The following is a 20,866-nucleotide window of genomic DNA, read 5'->3' as shown; positions in this document are numbered from 1 at the left end:
GGAAACAAAATTTTATATATTAATATTACTAGGATGCAGGTGGATCAAGGGGAAAAGCACCTGCTCAAACCCCCTGCAGGCGGCCTTCGTGCTTTTAGACAGTCTGTATTTTTCTGTCCAGACTCCTACTTGAAAAACAGCTAACTCTAGTTGCAGAAACTGGTCTGGTGAACTTACGGCTTCCTATAATTTATTAGAAATACATTTTTCATTGACTTCTGGATCGTTTGCCATTAAAACTAATCAGATGAACTTCAGTTATCACCTGCCTCCTGACAGGCTATCCCAGTGGCGTTTTTGTTGCTTTGTTCACCTTACAGAACTCATGCCATCGTCCTTATTTTTAATTCCTGAAGCTGTTTCATCATTTAGCATTTACACACTCTCGGCACGTTAGCTCCTGTCACAAGGACTTAGCAGAACACCATCATATGATGCCAGACAGATGGGAGTGAGGAGAGGAGGGCAGGGTCTGAGCCAGGCCGGGAGGCAGAAGGTGCTTCAGAAAGGTGCTGCTGGTGTGCTTCCCTGTTTGTTGGCAAGATGAGAGCTGAGAGGATATAGCCGTGTTGGTATTTGGAAGCAGGAATGTCATTTATCTCTGATCTAGATGGGATTGCCAGGAAGTGGGCTACTGAGCCATCTGGCATGAGCTTGAATCAGCCTATGACTGACCTGTGACCAATATGTAGGCGATGTTCTACGTCAGCGCGTGTACTTAAGTTTAAACATTTGATTCAGCAAAAAGGTGCATCCAAACCAGAACTGTACCTTTTAAGTTTTACTGATCGCCTACTAACTTCAACTGGGTGATGCGCCTGCAAACAGTGGCACTGAAGCCATGGGCCAAATTGAACACAGGCCAAAATTTCCACCCCGCCCAATGAGAGGGGTTGAAGGATGACAGCCACAAGAACCTATCTGATGGAGACCCCTTGGGCCCAAGCAGTTGCTCGATGTGCACATGAGCAGGCAGCCACTTGGTCAGGAGCTGAGGGGATGCAGCAGCTGGAAGTCATTAACAAAGTGCATGTGGGCTGGTGGGGCGCAGGGTTTTTCTGGGGGGGCGAGCACTATAGACAGGAGCGAGACCCTGGCCAGAAGCGACTGGGCCTGGGGAGGCGGGGGGCTTAGAAGGGGCGGGGCGTAGGGGGGGCTTAGAAAGGGGCGTGGCCTGTGTGGGGCTAGGGCGGGCTGGGAAAGTTCGCGCCGCACGTAGGTGTGGGGTGTGTCCTGCGTGGGGGCGTGTCACGGAGGGGGAGAGGAGTGGGGCGGGGCTTAGAGGGGGCGGGGCGGGGCGGGGCGAGGGCGGCTGTTGGCCGTGTGGCGCGGCGGGGCAGCCTCCTCCCGGGGTAGGCACACAAACAGCGCGGCCCGCGCGCGGGGTGGGTGTCGGCGCGGGAAGGCGGGCGGACGGACGACGGCGGGCGACGGGTCCGCCCCGCCTCTATCCGACGCTCCGGCTCAGGACAATGGAAGAAGAAGCGGCGGCGACGGTAGTAGCGGCGGCCGCGGCCGCGGCCGGGGGGGTGCCGTGCCCGGCGGATCGGAGCGGGGCGCCGGCGCTGAGCGGGGAGAACGAGGCCGAGAGCCGCCAGGGCCCGGCGGAGCGCGGCGGGGAGGCGGCCCCGCTCAACCTGTTGGACACTTGCGGCGTGTGCGGGCAGCCCATCCAAAGCCGGCAGCCCAAGCTGCTGCCCTGCCTCCACTCGGTGTGCCAGCGCTGCCTGCCGCAGCCCGACCGCTACCTCATGCTGCCCCCCGCCGCCCCCCCCAAGGAGCCGCCGCCCCCCCCCGCCTCGCCCGGACCGTCGCCCCTGCACTGCACGCCTGGTAAGGCCCCTGGGGATGCGCGTGTCGCGATAGGCGGCGGGGTGTCGCGAAGGGAGCTCGGTGGGCGGGGAGGTGGGGTGATGGGGGGCGTGGTCGGCCTTCCCTTTCTTTCGTTCAAATTTCCCACCTCGGGCCGAGGAAGTCCTGCGGGTGTCATCCTCGCGCCGGGCGCTGGGGAGGCACCTGTCCGCGGGACGGACGGAGGGACGGCGGAAGCGTGGCTCGGAGGGCAGGGGATGCTCGGGGAAGTTCTGCTTTAGGTCCTCTCCCGCTGTGGGAGCTCGTGTGAGAGCTTCTTGAGAAGCTCTCCGACCTGCGGCTTCATTCCCGCAAGCGTCCTCTGGTGGGAACGGGGAAGGTCCTGGAGAACGCGTACAGAGGAGAAAACGTGAAGAAGCTCGGTTTTCATTATAGGAGTTGAGAGTGGAGATGTGGTTGTGCTTTTTGAGGTGTGCACTGGGTGCTCAAGTAGAAAATTCTGCAACCCTAATCAAATAAAACCTTCTCTCTAAATACTTGGGACAATTGGAACCTTGCTTGGACGTACCTGAGAAGTTTGTTAGCAGGGTGTGTGTTGCCTATTCCTCAGCGTGGATGCCTGCGTTAATATGTTCATTCAGCCTTTAATTTTAACATTCAGTTTAGGTAGGAGCCAGCTGTCTCATCAGAACTTCCAGAATGGAGAAAATCAGAGAGACCCAGAGCTGGTGTATTTAAACTTGTCGTATCCAGGAGATGCCATTGCACTTACATCTCAGTGTAGAGCTGAACTCCTGCATGGGAGAACATGAAGAGATCAAACTTTGGTGGACGATGGGATATTTCAAGAAGGGACTTGGAAATGAGAAATGGGGGCAGAGGTGCAGCTAGCTCAGAAATTACAACATAGGTTGAGGGAGCATGTAATCATCTTAGGCATTTCGAGGTCACGAATAGCGTAGCTCAATTCCCAGATGTTATATTTAAATATAGCAGAAATAGAAATTTGTCGTTGAGCATAAAATGAGATGCATCTTAAGAATGAAAAGATGAAAGTGCTGTTCAAACGTCTGCTTACAAAGAACAAAGCACAGCTAAAACAATGAACTGTAGCAGCAGTGAACTGGTACCTCCATTCACTCTTTTTGACTATGTGAGTTCATTCTGTATGAATGAACAGCACAGTGCATACTCCTCTGTGTTCTTCAAATATACAGATGTACCAGTTTTTATCCTGCTTGGATTCTTGTCATGTGTGCTTCCACGCTATTGTTAACTGTCCAATGGGAAGAAGAAACCTGTGTAGATCTCACACTCTTTGTCATGTTCCTTTGGTGTTTCCTTGTTGCTGTTTTGGCAACACTGAGGTGATAGTGACTTGCATACCAGTTAGATTTTTTTACAGCTGATGTAAAGCACTTGTAAACTTACCTTAGGGTCCCAAAAAATAGTGTCACCTTATAAAGCTGATTATGGTGAGGAGAGATGTGTTATGATTGAAGGAAGTCCTGAAGCCTCATAAGATGGAAGAAGGGACAAAACAGTGTAAATCTGTCACTTCTAGTAATATGGTGCACAAAACGTGTATAAGAAGTGATCTGAAGTAATGAACAGCAGAGTGTAAGCTTAGAAAGCTGGAAAATAAATTCCTCATATTATGTAGGTTATTAGATATGTGACTATGCTGAAGAAATAAGCAGCATGGAAGCTGCTTGCTGGAAGCAGTATTCTGTGTAAGGGCCACAGTAGAAGAACAAACTATGAAAAACTCCTGAAAGGTAAACAGAAAGGCTGCTTATGCACGTGTGCTGAGCAGTACCAGGCACAAAAAGGCGCCTGGAGAAAGACTGGCAGGAGGGAGTCAGCCTTGAACAAAGGAAAGGCTCTGATTTGACAAGTGCCTGAGTGCACCAGCCTTGGGAAGGAGCGTCGTGCTGTGCTAATATCCACATTAGCTGAGAAACAGGGAACTAAAAAAACGATTTTCTAGTATCGTCTGGATATGTAGGCTCCTATTCATCAGCTTTCTGTCTTCAGTAAACCACTTCCAAGCAGAAATGCTCCTTTGCTATACTACTTGTCTTTGAAGACAACCTGGGAGATATTTGGCTCTCTCCCTGCGAAGTTATTTTTTACAGTGCGCCCTTATTAGCTGTTAATCTTTTAGACCTGAGAATCTTGAGTGAACTGAGAGTTGTGGTGTTACACACTTGACACGCAGGTCAATGTGGACAGTGACAATGCCAGGTGTCAAGACACGAGGGGTTTCTTGTGGTATGTGTTAGTCAGTATTCCTCCTGTGGAGGTAGCCTGGTAGTGAGGCCATCTGCAGCATGATTATGCTTTGTATTGTCATGTGCATTCCATTTGGAAATGTCTTTTTTTCTATAGAAAAGAATACTTGGGAGTTTCTGGTCTCTGATATTTCTGAGGTGTAGATGTCAGTGCGCATCAACGAATTAGAGAGTTCTCAGTTCTGCTAGCATCTGAATAGTTCTGTCTCAGAATGGTTCTGGTTTATTGTGTTCAAGATACATCTTATATACCATTCACTTACAGACTATAGATCCCTGCTTTCTAACTGTTCTTCTTATCAGTTAATTGGCCCTAGCTTCTCCCAGACAACAGTGATAAGTGATGACAGGCCTCCCAACCGGGACAGGATTTACAGCACATACTAAAGAACCTCCTGTATGTCTTTAGACACAGTTTACATTCCAGTCTCCCAGAGCTTCATGGGGTAAGGTCTATTGAAGAGAATGATAAGTCCTTTGGTAACTCGCTCACAGTTACTTCCCCAACAACAGTGTTGCACAGACAGCTGTGTGATTTTTGGGGGTGTTAGAATCAGAAAACTCACGGCTTGCTTTTTGAATTGCCACTTGCAACTTACTTGTTGATTTTGGGGTTGCACTGCCAACAACAGGCTGCTGGACACAAACATGAACCACGAGGAACGCTGTGAGAGTGAGTCTGCAAATGTGATGCTTGTCTGCTGCTCAGTATCTTGGCTAACTTCTTGTGCATTTCCCTTTTGTTTCTAAAATAGCCCTTCTTCATTGTTTGGTGGTGAATAAATTACTGGTGTATGTGAGGAATCTGTGATTGGAAAACCACCATTTTTTAAACCACCATTTACCCAAATTTTGCACGGAGCAGTGCGTAATGACTGGCTGAGTAGTTGAGTATTCATAGCGGAGTATCTGAACATCATTGGGCTTCTGTGGAACTTTTTGTGTGAGGGGTTGTCTCACTCCAATTGTTGGAGGAGCTGATTTGATGTACAAATGTATGTACACATCTGAAATGAGATTAAGACACAAGTGGGGTCAAATGTTGACTGACTGGTTTATTACAAATTCTGAGGAGTTAAGGAACGTGAGGAAGACGGGGAAGTTACCAATAGCGAAGAGAGGAATTCTTGAGGAATTCTTGTGAAGGGGCTGTGAAATGGGAAGTCACTACCATGTGTCCAGCAGTGTCCCAGTGGTCCCTAGAGGGCTGCAGGTTGGTCAGACATATTATTGACCTTCACAGCTGCAGTTTGGTGGAGAGTCTGTGTTCTTTTTATCTTCCTTGTTCTGCTCTTAGCATGCGCTCCCCCTGTGTGGTCATCTGCAGTTGGGTGATTGTATATTATGCAACAGTCACACACCTCCCACCACCTGGAGGGCTGTTGAGCATGCAATACTGTCTGCATGGTTGTCACTTACTCCATAACAACCCTGGAAGTCAGCCTGACCTGCAAACTTCAATCAAGAGCAGATTCTGGTCACTCAACCACACAAGTTCCTCTTACTGTTTTGATCGTAGCCTTGGGTGGATGCTGCTGAACAATCCTTGAGATAAGGATGCTTTCTTTCAGCTTCTCACAGAGGTTCATGTTAACCACAAAGTTAGGTTGAGATTCTATTTCTTTTTAAACTTATTAATTTTGCTTCATTCTGTGAGCATGTTTTTGTGCTTGTTCTTTGTACAGGCTGATGACAAAGAATAAACAACAATAAATAAATCTCAGGATGTAGTGTAGAAAAACTTGGTTGTGGAAATGCATAGCAAAATTTTATGCAGGTATTAAATCTTACTAATTAAATCTTGACTAGTGTCAATAGCAAAAATAATGGAGGGGAATATTTCTTCTTTGTCAATGAGCAAACTAATCTGTATGAAGCTGTTAAAACATGTAATGCTTGGGCACTCCCAGGATATAAATTCTCGAGGGGTGTCTGAACTAACAGCTCGAATACATTTGATGCTTGCTCTTAATTAAGGAATAAATACATCAGTTAGTAAAGAAGGATTTCAATGTTGTTCATGTTGCGTATTTTAGCTGATTAATGCCTGGAAATACTTGGTTACCAGTTGTCATGCTCCAATATAAAGGAGGGAGACGAGGTTCTTAGATTATGTGTATACCCGGCGTGAGATTAAGAAACAACGGTTCAAATGTTGGTCTGGCCAGTTTATTACCAATATTGACCAGGGAGATGGGAAAGGCAGAGACACTGTTAAGCGTGATAGGGGAGGGAAGGTGAGCAATAGGAAAGAAGCAAAGATTTGTACAACGCAGGGATAGTCACCAGCCAGGATCCTAGGGGCGGTCCGGTTGCAAGCGGCTCCGACAGTCCGAGGCAGAAGAGCAGGGGCGGCAGAAGCGGGGAGAACAGCAGCAGCGACGGGCAGCCCTGAGCAGCAAGCAGCTGTCCTGGAGAAGCGGCACCGGGTCAGCACAGGAACAGCGTCAGCCAGCACCGGAGAAGCAGCGAAAAGTGATCAGCTCATGAGGTCTCTTAAGAGAAGGCCTCTCTGGGAAGCAGCGAACAGTGATCAGCTCGTGAGAGTTCAGATGGTAGAACACCTCGTAGGAGCGTCGATGTCCAGGAGAAAGCAGCATGTCTCGGGCAGCAGGCCCAGGAGGGAGTTCAGCAGCAGGGATCAGCTGGTGAGGTTTCTGATGGAAAAACACCCCCCCTGTGGAGGTCGATCCCTCTTTTATCCTCCATTTTTCTTGCCTACCTGACAAATCCCTTGCTAGCGTGTCAGGCAAGCATCTCCTGAGATGGCTATCTCCCCACGGAGATCAGTACCTCACAAAAGAGTGCTAAGCGATCACTGAGCTGCAGCTTATCTCTCTTTCGTTGCCCCAGGACATCTGCTTGTCCCTTAGACAAAGGATTTTGCAACCCTTGCCCAGGACTTTCTTGGACATGTTCGGACATGTTCATCAGCAAACTTAGAGACAATGGTATGAAATAATAGTCTCTTACACCAGTATAAGCTGGAGGTCTGTGAGGTGTTGGAATGAGGATCTAACCCTTGATATCCCATCATGTATGCAGATGGCATCCACTGTTCTGTTATGTGCCGTGCTCAGTCTTTCTCAATTCTAGATAGCTTTAAATTCTTTCAGACTCTCAGCTGATCTTGATATCTGCTGTCATCTGGACTTTGTGATGCCATCACTTCATTTTATCTTGAAAACATAGCTTTTGAGATATCCTTAATTTTCTTATTTTTCTGTATATAATGTGATCTTTCCTTTTTTAGGTCTGATAGTTAGGGTCCTTATTAGTGAGTTTGAAGGACATAATAGCTTCCTTTGAGCTTTCTTATGGTGAAACTCTATTGTTCTGCCAGCTCTTGGTAGTCTATGAAGACTAAAGATGTTTTTGATCTGCCTGCTGCATATGTTTATTTCCATTTCATCTCACGTATTTCTGCTTGATTAAAGTGAATTCCCTCCATCTTTAGAGCTACAGAGAATACATATTTTATTTATATATACATACTCCCACATACATACACATATGTGGTTGCCTCTATGCATCCTTTCACAAGTGTTACTTCTACTGTAGCACCATCAGGAAATGAATTCTTTAACCTGTAACAAAATCAAGGAGTAAGTATTTTTGAAAAGAACATATGTTATAGATACGCATTTACATTCTTGCTTTTTTTCCCCACAACTATCAAGTGGGAGGCAGAAACACTGAGGCTGCCAGAAACATCAGATGAGTGTCAAAACCTCCATAGTGGTGTAGCCACTTCAGTGGATTTAGAAGTCATGTAGAAGTTACGTAGCAAGTTCTGAACAGTCAAATTTGACTTTTTTTTTCCTTTTAGTTTTTTAAGGTTTAAATCCTCGGGGGGCAAACCTAATTCTGTTCAGTTTATTCATAGCAGAAGCGTTCTGAAGAGCTGGCAGGTTGTGCCAGTGGGCTTTTGGGTTGGCCTGATAACTTGCATCCATGCTATAGATTGGCTTTGTTCACTCTGCTTTAACCAGCCTGTCATGTTCAAGGAAGGAATTACATGGAAACTCTTTCTTCTGAATGTAGTATTGTCAAAGAAGCCACTCTTTCATGCAGGAAAAGCTAGTGGTGTCAAGCTTGTGTCACAATACTCTGGAATGAATTTCCATGCTATTGAGTGGGATTGCCCACCACTAGTAAACTTGTTAAGCTGGTATTTTCCCTGTTATGCCTAATCTAAAAAAGAAGCAGTGGAAAACCAAAACCAATTGAATTTCAAAGTGAGTTTTGATGTGACTATATTTTGAATTTGGGCCCTGTTGCTTATGTGCTAAACCTATGTTCCAGCTGAATTACGAGTAATACCAACATTTCCTAATGTTAACAAAGATTTGGTTATATTGTAATTAATGGAAATTGAAGTAAAAATGTTGAGTTCTAGTAGCTGCTTAGGCTATGGTTATTAGCACTATTAAATGAAGTGGGTTTGACAACGCAGCTGGAAGTCCCTGTGAAAATACAGAGTAATGTGCTGGGAAGGGGGGAAGAACCAAAAGATTGTGTCATTTCTGGGATCACAGTTGTATCAAAAGGCGGTTCTTCCACATGGGCTTCTACCAGCTTTCCTCCCTGCAGTGCAGAGGTGAACCAAGCCTGCTCAGTGGTGTTGAAGGGACTGCTGTCCCTGGGTTTGGATGAAATGGGGAGCAGTCAGTGAAAGTGAATGACAATGTGATTTCTGCCAGCTTTTTGTGATCTGGAGTGAAAATATTTGGTGTTATTCCCTTGAGTAGTTTCCTATTGGTGTTTCCCATAGCACTTATAACATTTGCTTTTTAAAAAAACTTCTAATGGATTTATTGCCTCTTACTTAAATTTATTCTGTTGTAACAGCTTAATGGTGCTTTTGTTATTTTTCTTTTTTTTGGAGGGAAGGGGGGGGAGAAGGAGGGAGAGGGTGTGGTTTTTGGCTAATTTAAAGGTCATAGAAAAGTTCCAACAATGCTGTTAGATTTTACCTCAACAATTCGATAGTGTTTGAGTCATTGGCTGCTTAAAATGCAAGGACAGCACTGAAAGTAATGCCTCCCATTTTATAACATTGACTCAGAGGCAGATACTGATGGGATGGCAGGAGAGGCTGAACCTTCCCCACCAATTACGTGTTGTTGCCGTTTGACAGATGGCAGCAGAGGAACACTGACAAAGATGCCTGATGTGGAAGTGTGTATGAAGCAAAGGTGTGTCATTGAATTCCTCCATGCGGAAAACCTGGCATCCATTGACCGCAGTGTTATTGTGCTCTTTGTGTCTGTTGTAGTTTCCATGGAAATAAATAGGAGGCATTACTTTTGGAGAAACCCATAAACATATTTGCTGCATAAATGCACTTTGAACCTCACTGTAATAGCTGAACTGACTGAATTTCTGCTGGAACTCCTTTCTCTGAAGGATGGAGAGAGCTTTGTATGAAGCAAATGTTTCTCATCAAAGCAGGAAATGGTTGTGTGAAGTAACAGAATAACACAATTCTTAACAAGAAACAGTCTTGCAAAGTCAGGTATGAAACAAAGTTGAGCAAGAGAATGCTCCCTGTTACTCAATACAGTTGTCTCTTGAGGCTTGAGTATAAACAGTTATTTGAAGATTTAGTGGGGAGACTGTATGTTGCCACGCATACATTGTTAATGTGGTAGAGCACTGATGTTGTTAGACTGTGAGGTTTTGTTAGTCTGGGTGTGCTTCAGTCAAACAGCCCAGTGCTGACAGGCCCATTCCTGGAAATGAAGAGGGTGCAAAATCAGCCTGAACAGCAAAAGTGTGAATTGAAATATGTATATGTGTATGCATATCAATATATATCGGGCTTTGAATCATCATTGCCTTTTTGGAAGACTTCTCTGGGTTGTACTGACAGTTTCAAACTAAAGCGACAATTCAACTTTGAGCCTCAAGGTGAAAAGATAGGGTAGAGGGCAATGAGTTAGTCAGCAGCAGAGGTGAAGATGGTCTGTTTAGCAGACAAGCTCTGCTGAAAGGGCATACAGCTGCATCATGATATGTAGCATGTAAAAGCAAGATCTCAGGAATGTGTTGACTGAGTGTACTGGGAATGCTGGAACCCTGGAGGCCGTACACTTCAAAGGTAGAAATGTGCTTTGGTGTGTTCAGAATCCTACTTCTAGGAATGCCTTTGCTTGTTAAACAATTAGGTTTTAGCCCTCAGTAGTTTAATTCCTTACTTTAGGGGGTCTTTCATCACGTAGTAGCTATTGTTCTCTCTCATGCCTGTGAGCTGTTGGCCGTACCAACCGCAGAGTGCTTGGCCTTAAATACTTTTCTCTTTCCATCAGTGAGACTATGAGGGTTATAACCCATTGGCTAGAAAGCTGCTGTTTGAACCAGTACCCTGATTGAAGTGAGTAGTAGTTCAGTCAAGTGTTAAAGAAACTTTCTGTCCTTTGAGAAGCTCTCTATAACTTTTCCTCACTTCCTTCTGTATGTGAGAAATGAAAGATAGATTAGCTTTAAAACTTGCCTGAGTGTTATCTCTTTCTCTATATGTGTGTGTGTGTATGTGTATATATATATACTTTTGAGATAACATATATGAAATTCTAGAAATAATCATTCTGGCAGCTCTTCTGGCAACACAGAGAAGACTTTCTATATGGGTATTCTAAATAGCTTGAACTGACTGGAATGGAGGGAAGAGGACACACTTTGTGCAAGACCTTCATGTACGCTGGATACTTTAGGAAGTTTCTTTTAAAATTGAATGCTAATCCAGTATCCTTTTAAAGGCCATTTAGTAACACTTATTATTGTATTGTGTTCCAATTTGTTGGTATTTCTTGAAGTAATTTTTTTCTTTTTCCTGCTTCCAGTTCCATTGGGATGAGATCAGATTTAATAAGGCTTTCTTTGTCTGCCTTTCTATGGATTCAGATTGTTGAGAATACAGTGTAGGTGCTGTAAGTTGTAGGATATCTGACTTCAAACCTTTAGCAGAATGGCTGTTCTGCCTTGTAAAGTGTTTTGTTCGTCATTATTCCTGCCAAATAGGTTAAGGACCACAGTACTGTGGAGGAACTTTTATGAATATTCCCTAAGTAATAAGAATAGTAGTATACTCATAGTTTGTTCCCAAACTGGTTTTGGAAGCAAAACATTGTATTTCCAGAACTTTATTATTTAAACTAATACATGACCCTTCCTATCAGGCAGCACTGCATAAGAAGATGGAAATAGATGAGGTGACTAAAGAATAGGTGAGTGATGTTTGTGAGGGCCACCACTGGCAGGAGATTCATTCCCTAAGCATTCATTTCCCTAAGCAACTTTTTTTTTTTGTTTTTGAGAAAGTGAGGGGAATCCATATGAAGGCTAGATTTCTTTAGTGGCTATAGATGTTAAAGTCTGCCAGCACAGTGTCTAGTTCATGCTTCAGTTCTGCAGATTACAGCAAGAGAGGAAGGATATCAGGAGATATGAAACAAGACCACAAGTAGAACCGTGGTCTCTGTACCCTGCTATTTTCTGAGAGCTGTCAGACACCTTTTTGAAATCACTATTGCACTTCCTTGATCAATCTTGAGTGTCTCTTGAGGGATCATTTTTATTAGTTCGATTCAGTAACTTTCATATTAATGCATTGTCCAAGTAGCAGGAACAATGGTGTGTTGTAATGAATGCTAGTTCTTGGAGACTGTGTAGTCTGCATGAGCATTACGATGTATATGTTGTTTTTTAGCTTCAAAATTTTGAAGTGATGAGGAAATGGGAAAAGCTGGTCACCTTCTTTTCTGAAGCCTTGCAGCAATGCTGTGGGGCACTGATCATATACAGAAGTTAGCTTAGATTGAGTTGACTTTTTTTTCCTGTACCTCTGCATCCAGATAAACAATGCTTATAAACATGCACAGTAGTTACTGTTGGGTGGATTCTTGCTGTTCATCTGGATGCTCCATAGTGGATGGCAGTATGCTTGTGAACCTGCTTTAGCAGGGAGCTGGACAAGATGATCCCTGGGGGTCCCTTCGAACACCCATGATTCTGTAATTTTGTGATTATTTGAATGAATTAGATCATTTCTAAGGTAAACTTCACCTGACTGTACTTAGACATCTGCTTGGAGGATGAGAAAAGTCATGACCTAACTACACATATTGCCTAGGTCTACATTGACCACGAAGGGTCTTTCATGTAAATTGACAGACAAATGAATCCCACCCAAAGTATTAAAATGCTGGCAACACTTTGAAGAAACTTTAAACCTCTTTCAAGTGCAAACCTTAACTTTATGGATTTACTCTGGTGTATAGTAAGTCAGTGTTATTTCTGTGCTATTAACAATTACTTTTTCATAAATGCAAAAATCCTGCTTGTGACATTCAAGCTTTAGTATGACAAAGCTTTTGAATATGGGAAATGGACAGAATAGACTGGAATTGGGAACCTTGAAGTCATTTTGCTCTAATAAATAAAATAGTTTGGATGTTTACTTTTTTATTCCAATGCTAACTTTGTGCAGAGTGCTTATACCTCCTTGATGGAAACTGCAGGAAGTAGAAAGTGCCTTCTTTTTTGCTTCTTATTAACTAAGATTGTCAGTAGGAGTTTTAATCAGATATTGTTTGTGCCATTCCATTGTCTCTGTCCCTGCTAATAGCAAGATTTTTGTTCTAATTAATTTAGAAACCCTGAAAAGATTACCAGGTTAATAATGGCAGTGCTTGTTACATAATAGCATTAATTCCAGCACAGATTGAAAGTGTGCTTTTGTAAGTACTCAGGATTTATTGATAAGTACATATTAAATCCCTCCTTCTCTCTGTTAGAGATCTGCTTCATGGGCATCTTACTTCTGTGGTAAAGAAGGAAACACAACAGAGAGGTATTGAGTACTTTTTGAAGTGTGAGTTCTTCCTTGAACAGAACTTTGAAACATTTATCAGTTTAGTAGAATACTAAAGGATGCAGCAAGCACTGCAATTAAGTTGATAGCTCTGCATTTTGTAACTGAAGTTATATTAACGAGTTTTGTTTTGGAGCTGCAGACTGCAGGTTATTCAGATACTATGTAAGAGCTATCTTCTGTATGCCCCTCTGCAGTCTTTTGTACTGGTGATTTGAAATGGGCTGTACTAACTGTAATATCAAAGCAGCACAAAATTGAGGAAATGGGGTGAGGTTCAGCTGTCCAAGCTAGAGTGACTTCTACTTCTGAATTGGTAGGATCACTGTGATGTCCAAAACAGGTCCAGATGTACAATGCACAGGAGATTGATTTCCTTTTGGAAGAGTAGCTGGAAGCCAGGCAGGATATCCTCCTCAATTAGGTATATCTGTTCAGGCACCTGAATTGCTTGCCATAGGCTAGAGGCTCAGAAAGTGTGGGCCAGGGAGGCTTTTCTTCCAAGTCCTGATCAGTAGTTTCTTGTTATTCAGTGGTGTTGCTATTAAAAATGGGAGGAAAGCTGTGGGAAAAAAAAAAGAGTGCTCAGGTGCATTGAGCATTCAAGAGGAAGTAAGATGAATTTGCTGAAGATCCTCTATTGCGTTAGTGTTCCTGCTTTTGTTGACATTTCTCATGAAGTACTCTTAAGGACTTACTTATTGTTGTCCCCAGTGCAGCTCCCAACTTAGTTCCCTTAATTTGGTTCAAATTCTTCAAAATTGTTTTAGAGTCTTTTTTTTTACCTTTAACTTAACACCTGCTCAGAGTTGATGGGAATATTATGGTATTTTCTAAAACAGCAATTAAATGCTAGGACTAAATGGAGGAACTGAGTGGACTAAGTCATGTCCCACATTGGAGTAAAAGTGTTATCTTTTCAACAAAGGGTTAAAAGAAACAATTTCTTTGTTAGCCAAAAGGGCTTTGTTTGTCTGTTTTCAACTGCCCAAATGATCATCTGTTTATATCTACTTCTTTGTAACTATTCTTTCTGACAATAGAGGCATTGCTGTGTGTCTACATGAGCCAATAGTAGATGGAAAATCTAAAAGATAAGAGCAGACTATATGAAATTTCTTTGTAAAAGCTAATGACTACTAGTAGTGTAGTGCTCACAACTGCAATGTGAGGTCTATTTTGTTTCTATATTTTCTGGTAGAACAGTATTTTCATTTCAGTGCTATTTTTTTTTAAATAATAATGATATTTCAGTAGAATGTATGTATCTGGACTGTATCAAAACATCTTTCAGCATGTTACTGTTTTAAGTTGCTGTTCTGCTTGGAGAAAATGATGTGAGGATATCACTGAATATTAAAACTCCTTGCTTGTAACTTCGTCTTGTGTACTTGAATTCATTACATATCTCCTAAATGTAAGTTGGAAATACTTGACAATTTCAGAACTTGAAGGTATGTATTTTAATTTTGATGAAAGAAGTGCTTACCGCAGACAACAATGAAAATTGGCATAATTGCTGGAAGCTTCTGCATCATTTAAGATCATTGCAAGGCAGTGAGGTGTTTTTATTAATAATCTAGTACTTAAACACTGTTTGTCCCACAGTGGCAGTATTTCTCTTTGTTACCAGTGTGATGTTTATAATTACAGTGTTGAAGAAAATGCATTGGACAGCCTTGGATGTGAATGTAAACCGTCCATTCAGAATTTCCTAAAGTATTTTGAATTTGGGAGGGCTGATGTCCATTTCTACAATTAGATGAAGTCCACTGTGTGATATCTGTAATGTTGCTTGGGCATGTACGGCAAAAACAATGAGCCATTTCACAGAGCAGCTGAAATATTTTAATTCAGCTCTGCAGTGCTTTCCAAGAAAGTCAATGCACTGCAGCATAAAAACTGGCCTGTAACACTCTTTCAGAGGGGGAGTGGGGGATTGCAGATAGTGTTCTTTGTCTGTTTTTCACTTATTTATGTTTCAGAAGGTGGTATATAAAGCATTTGAAATTTGATAAACTTGTCTGCTAGATTTGTGGTTGCTTGGAGTGTTTCTGTTTTGGTAGTAGGTGCTGGTTTCCCCTTGAGGTCTGCTTGCTCGTTGGTTTAACCTATCTCCCTCCACTAGCAGCAGCAGGCTGTCACAACTAGATAGGAGCAGCTTTTTCTGGAACAAACTGGTTTGAAGAAGTTGCCAATTTTGCAGCACCAGGATTGACTTAATGAGAAACAAGAGGAAAGCAGCAATTACCTTTTAAAATTGATTCAGGCACTATTGCAAATGATACAGTCTCAAATTAAGTTGTTTGTTTTTAACAGAAGAGCATAACCTGTGTCTGTATATCCAGTTTCACCTCAACCTCGTGCATTTTTAATGAGAAACCTTGCAAATAGGAATGGTGCGAGTCTGCACAATGAGACAAAAAGAAGTCTGTGGGTCATAACTGAAATGCCCAAATGTTCTGTGTGATTGTACAATAAATCTTCTATCTGGCACTGTCTTCAGTCTCTAAAATAACGTTCTCTTAACATTAACTGTTCTGCATATTTGAAAAACAAAATAGACAAACAAAAAACACTAGAACTATGTGTGAATCTGACCCACTCAGTAATTTCTGTTCTAAAATCTCTGTAGGTAACATTTCAATAAAGACTCGTGTAAAATTGAGGAAATTCACCTTATGTGAACTTAATTAATTTATTCTGTAATGCCTACTTCATTTTAGGCAAAACCAGTTGCTTGCAGGTCTAATTATTACAGAGAGCTCCATTTTACAAAATTTGTATGTGTTTAAATAGGACTGATCTGTACTGAATAAAGGGAACTGTTAATCTCTCTTATAGCTAAACACTGTGCATCTACTAACAACACTATGGTTTTGAATCTCCAGTTGGTTGTCCAGTGGTTTATTAAATTGTCTCCGAAAACTGTTCATTGCCGTGAAGATACAAACAAGCTGAAACTGGGTCAGAGCAGATCCGTCTCCTCCCATTGTCTCTGAATGCTTCAGTAGTCTCGAATGTACTCCCAGGAAATTGAGAATTGAGTTGGAAATAATGCGATGTATCTTTAAATCTGTTTTGCTGAATGGCTTGAGGTGGGTTTAGTATGTGACTTGTGGAGAAGTGTACGGATGTGATGTGGTTTGTTCTACATGCATAAAATGTAGGCTAGCGTTTCTTGAAGAGAAATACTGCAGTAGGAGTTCTGTTGAGTGTGAGAGCTGGTACACTGGAAACTAACTCTTCTCTCTCCAAATCCCCAGATTAATCCGTGTTGTATTTCCCAGTCCACTTCACCGTTTATCAGGATGAATCTTGGTGGTGGCTCAAAGAGGGGTTGATGTAGGGTAGAAATGAATGAGCAGGGCAGCTGGCATTGTTACTTTTGTTATCAGTGTGATATCCAGGCCTGGTTCAAGCAGAGTCTGAATGTAAGGTTCCATAACTTCATATAAATGGATGCTACCACTAAAAAAGTGTGACTTTCTCTACTTCATCACCTGAAGAGTCATGTGCTCTTGATCCAGTTCACCGTATAGCTGAATGAGCCCCTTCTGTCAGAGAGGAGTAGATGGTAAATGTAGGATACAATCACTTAACGTTGTGTTACCATCCTCGTAATAATCATAATGGTAATTATGGAGTTCCTCCCAAGTTCAGTAATATGCTTCCACCTGCCCATTTGAGCACTCTGCAAATGCTTGTTCCATTCAGTAATAATTCTTTAAATCTGATTGGGTCAAGAGTTAGTGAAGCATCAGAACTCAATATGGCATTTAAAAGATTTCTTCTTATCCCAGATTTAAACAAGATAAATAGTAGAGCTGCACCATCTAGGAATGAGTTTCCACTAATCCAAACATAATATATTATGTGGGTTAATATATAATGCTGCAGCTCTCCAGATTTTTCCTCTCTTTTGCCCATATTGTCTTTATGGAAATTATGGGAATTCTTTAAGGAGAACAAACAACAAAATAATTTTTTTTTCCTTTAAAGTAGTTAAAGTAGTTCCCATTTTTATGGCATATACTTATCCTTTAGTTTCAATATAATTATTTTTCTTCCCAAATTTATGTAAGAAAATCAACCGAATAACTTATAGTATCCTACTCCTCAGAATTTGAATCTTCTTGAACAGATCATTGTATGATAGCTAGAATTTCTGGCTCTGAAAGCAATGAAATAAGTTATGGGGCAGTTTAGGAAGCGTCTTGAAACACAAAGGAAGAGTTGACAATAAAACTAAGTGTGATTAGAAACCTGTCGTGTGATTACCTCAAAATATTAACACAGAAAATTAAATGAATTCACTTCAGTACTAGGAGAATATCTTGCAGAGGGGCTCAATGGAAGAAATGTTAATTATTTCAGAGGTTAATTTAGAAGTGGCATTCTATGCATGCTTAAGAAACAGCTCAAAATGTAATTTAATTCTTATGGGAAAATGTAGCAATGAACATGCATGCATGGAATGTGGTAAAAATAAAAAAGCTGGGACTATATTAACATGTCTTTCTATTGTATTCCTTCTTACTGTATGTTACTGTAACTGATGAAATAAAAGCAGGAGAGTCTCTGGAAAAGGTCATTGTCCTTTTGTTCAGAAAGGTGTTAACTGCTTGACACACCACCTGTTGGATTGTTAGCAAAAGGCTTGCATGGGCACTCCTATGTTTGCTTCAGTCATCTGACTTAACGCTGTCAGTTGTGGCTTTAAATTATTGTCTCTTTTTCATGCACTAAAATAAGTGAAACTTCTTTTTCAGGTGTATTAGTAGATGAGGAAGAGCAAAAATCAATGTCTGTGATGCCCTATTTTGTTACTACCATCATAACTGTCCATCCTTTTAGTTAAGCCTCCATACATGAAAGCTGGGTGAGAAAGGAGGCCTTCATGATTCCTTTGTTGTATCATCACTGTACATGCAATTTATATTATAAATCATAGAACGGAGTCACAAAATGGTTTAGGTTGGAAGGGACTTAAGGACTATCTAGTTTCAATCCCCCATTTATAAGAACACCTTTCCCTAGACCAAGCTGACCAAAGCTGCAGCCAGTCTGGCCTTGAACACTTCCCTGTGTAACCTGTTCCAGTATCTCAACAGTGTCTGTGAATAATTTCTTCCTAATACCTAGTCTAAACCTACCCTCTTCCATCTTAAAACCATTGCCTCTTGTCCTGTGGTTATACCCTTGGGAAAAGTCGCACTTCTTTTTTTGTAAGTACTTTAAGTATTGAAAAGCTTCAATAAGGTCTTCCTGGAGCCTTCTCTTTTTCAGGCTGAAGAACCCCAACTCTTTCAGCCTGTTTTCATAGGGGAGATGCTTCAGCCCTCTCAGTGTCTTTGTAGCCTCCTCTGGACACCCTGTAACCCTAATATGCACGTAATGAAGTTCAAGAAGGTGAAGTGCAAGGTGTTGTACTTGGGTCAGGGTAGTTTTGGTTATGACTACAGACTGGAAGAGCTCTTTGAGAGACCTTTTCACCTGGTGCGTGAAAAGCTGGATGTGAGCTATCAGTGTGTTCTTGCAACCCCGAAGGCCAACTGTATCCTGGGCTACAACAGAAGAGGGATGTCCGCGGGGCGAGGGATGGGATTGTCCCCTTCTCTGCCCTTGTTGAGTGTTGTAATTGCCATGTTAGGTGTTTTCTAAATCTCTGTAGGGCTGTAAAATTATAAAGCAATGTCTTTTCCATATAAAATCTGCTGAATTATGTATATACCAGCATATTTCTAGGTTCCACTTCAAATTTCATATGAACTAAATCTGAATTCTAGTTTAAAGCGTAAAATAAACTATTAAGACCTATCTGTAAGACATGTGCAGTAGGTTAACCGTGGCTGTCAGCCAAACACCTTGCCAACTGCTTCCTCCTCCTCAGCAGGATGGGAGAAGAAAATAAGACAAGAAGTCTCATGGGTTGAGGTGAAAGTAGAGAGATCGCTCATTGTTAACATCACAGGCAAAATGCAATTGACTTTGGGAAGATTAATTTAATTTATTGCCAGTTAAAATAGCCATTTTTTCTCCCTCTTTCATAGCTGCCATGCAGTGTTTTTTGCCATTTCTACGTTATGTAATCACAAAAATACCAGCAGTTGAAGAGTTAACCAGCATTAGGGATTCAAGAAAAATTTCTCAGGAGGATTTTGAGACATTTGAACAGTTTTCCTTTGTTCCTTCTCCTGTCTCAGTCTGGTATCTACACAGCCTCTCAAACTTACTGTTGCCAAATTCAGTCAGTGAAAAGGCAAATGAAACATTCGGTTTCAGTGCTGAAGTGTGTAGTAGATGTCTCTACATGTAAAAAATGACCAATATTATTGTGTAGGTTGCTCTGAAAATAATGCCTCCTATTTATTTTCATGGAAAATACAACATAGAGCACAATATCACTGTTTGCTAGAGCAACTTCTCAGCTACAAAACTGTTTTTCAGCAAAGTCGCTACCATTAGCTGTGCTTTTTTACCGGTGATGAGCAAGAGCCTGCATGCCATGCTCATAAAAATGTGCCTGCTGAAATGACCTACTGTTGCTGTCACCACTGCTGAAACACACCACTCACCACCTCACTATGCTCATAGCCACTGTTTGTTTTCCATGAATGTTCAGCAAACATTGATGAATGTCAGTTGGTGCTATTTTTTATATACAGAGCAATTTAGTGATACAACTTTTCTTCATACACGCTTCCACAACAGATGCCATTTTGTCAGACTGTCCTGCTGCAATTCTTTCTGTACCCCACTCCCAAACATATGCATAGACCAACTTGGTTGCTTGCATTCACCCTGAGGACTGTTCCTTGTTTGGATCAAGAATGAGCAGTGAGGGAACAGAGAGTTGTTTGTAATCAGCGCTGTAATGAAATGTTTTTTTATTTTTTAAAGTATTTTTCAGCAAGCGTGTAGCTTGAGTATTTTTATCTGTGGCAAATTGATTTGCTTAATAAAAAAGGAAAATAAGCACTTGGAGTTGTATTACCTACCTGACACACCAGAATTATATTCCTTAATTATCCTTCATGATGATGGTATAAAAAGGTTGCCAAAGTTTGAACCAAAAAATAGAATGTGTATGTCAAAGGAAGCTGCAGAGATAACGTACTGAAACACAGGCTGGCAAAATAGCAATTACAATTGAAGCAGGCTTAGTATCATAGCCTTACAGTCGAAAGTGAAATGCCTTGCACACAAGGGGAAAGCAGCTGGCTAAATTTCAGGAATGAAGAGCTAATTGAGTGTAACATGCTTAAATCTCTAGCATGTTATTGGAATAACACTATGAAAAAGTTATCTAAATGTGTGAAATGTAAGGAATTCAATTCTTTTACAGAAAGTGAAATGTTTTTAATGATTTCTGCACCTCTGCATTTTAATGTAAAAGTGAAACAGGAACAAAATTAAGCACACAGCTAAATATGCAGGCGCTGAATTATTTACTAATTTTAAATTTAGTGCATTGAACTATACCTATAACCTTCTCTAAGTTTGTAAAATCATGCTTCTTTTGAAATTACAGCTGTAGGAACAGAATCTGTCTCGGTTTGGACTCATAACTATTCCACTGTAGGGTTTGCATGTTTGTTCCTACATCCCAGGTCAGAGACTGACAATATCCAAGTTTGGAAGGACCCAAAGAGGTCACTGAGTTCAGCTCTTGGCTCCACGTAGTACCACCCAAAATGAAACCCTATTTCTGAAAAAGCTTTGTCCAAATACATCATAAACTCCGGTAGCTTGTTCCTAACTCCGGTTGCACCTGTTCCTAACTCCCCACCTTACCCTCTCATGATGCAGATTCATGCTGTTCCCTTGGGCCCTTTTGCTGTCACCTGAGAGCAGAACTCAGTGCTGTGCTGCCCCTCTGCTC

At 41.8% G+C, this 20,866-nt stretch overlaps 1 protein-coding gene across 1 annotated transcript in view; it reads left to right on the top strand.

The window, feature by feature from the left end:
* Positions 1–1,324: 1,324 nt before the first annotated feature.
* TRIM24 (tripartite motif containing 24) overlaps positions 1,325–20,866 on the top strand; it is a 59,785-nt gene continuing 40,243 nt past the window's right edge. Inside the window, exon 1 of the mRNA XM_065743143.1 lies at positions 1,325–1,833. Coding sequence (XP_065599215.1) covers positions 1,473–1,833 — 361 coding nt within the window. The 5' untranslated portion in view covers positions 1,325–1,472. The remainder of the gene's footprint in view (positions 1,834–20,866) is intronic.

The sequence above is a fragment of the Cyrtonyx montezumae genome, unplaced genomic scaffold (genome assembly GCF_038088225.1).
Source record: "Cyrtonyx montezumae isolate F1298 unplaced genomic scaffold, pur_monq_1.0 scaffold_3, whole genome shotgun sequence".
In the NCBI taxonomy this organism is placed as follows: domain Eukaryota; kingdom Metazoa; phylum Chordata; class Aves; order Galliformes; family Odontophoridae; genus Cyrtonyx; species Cyrtonyx montezumae.
This window is presented reverse-complemented; position numbering and strand designations above follow the sequence as displayed.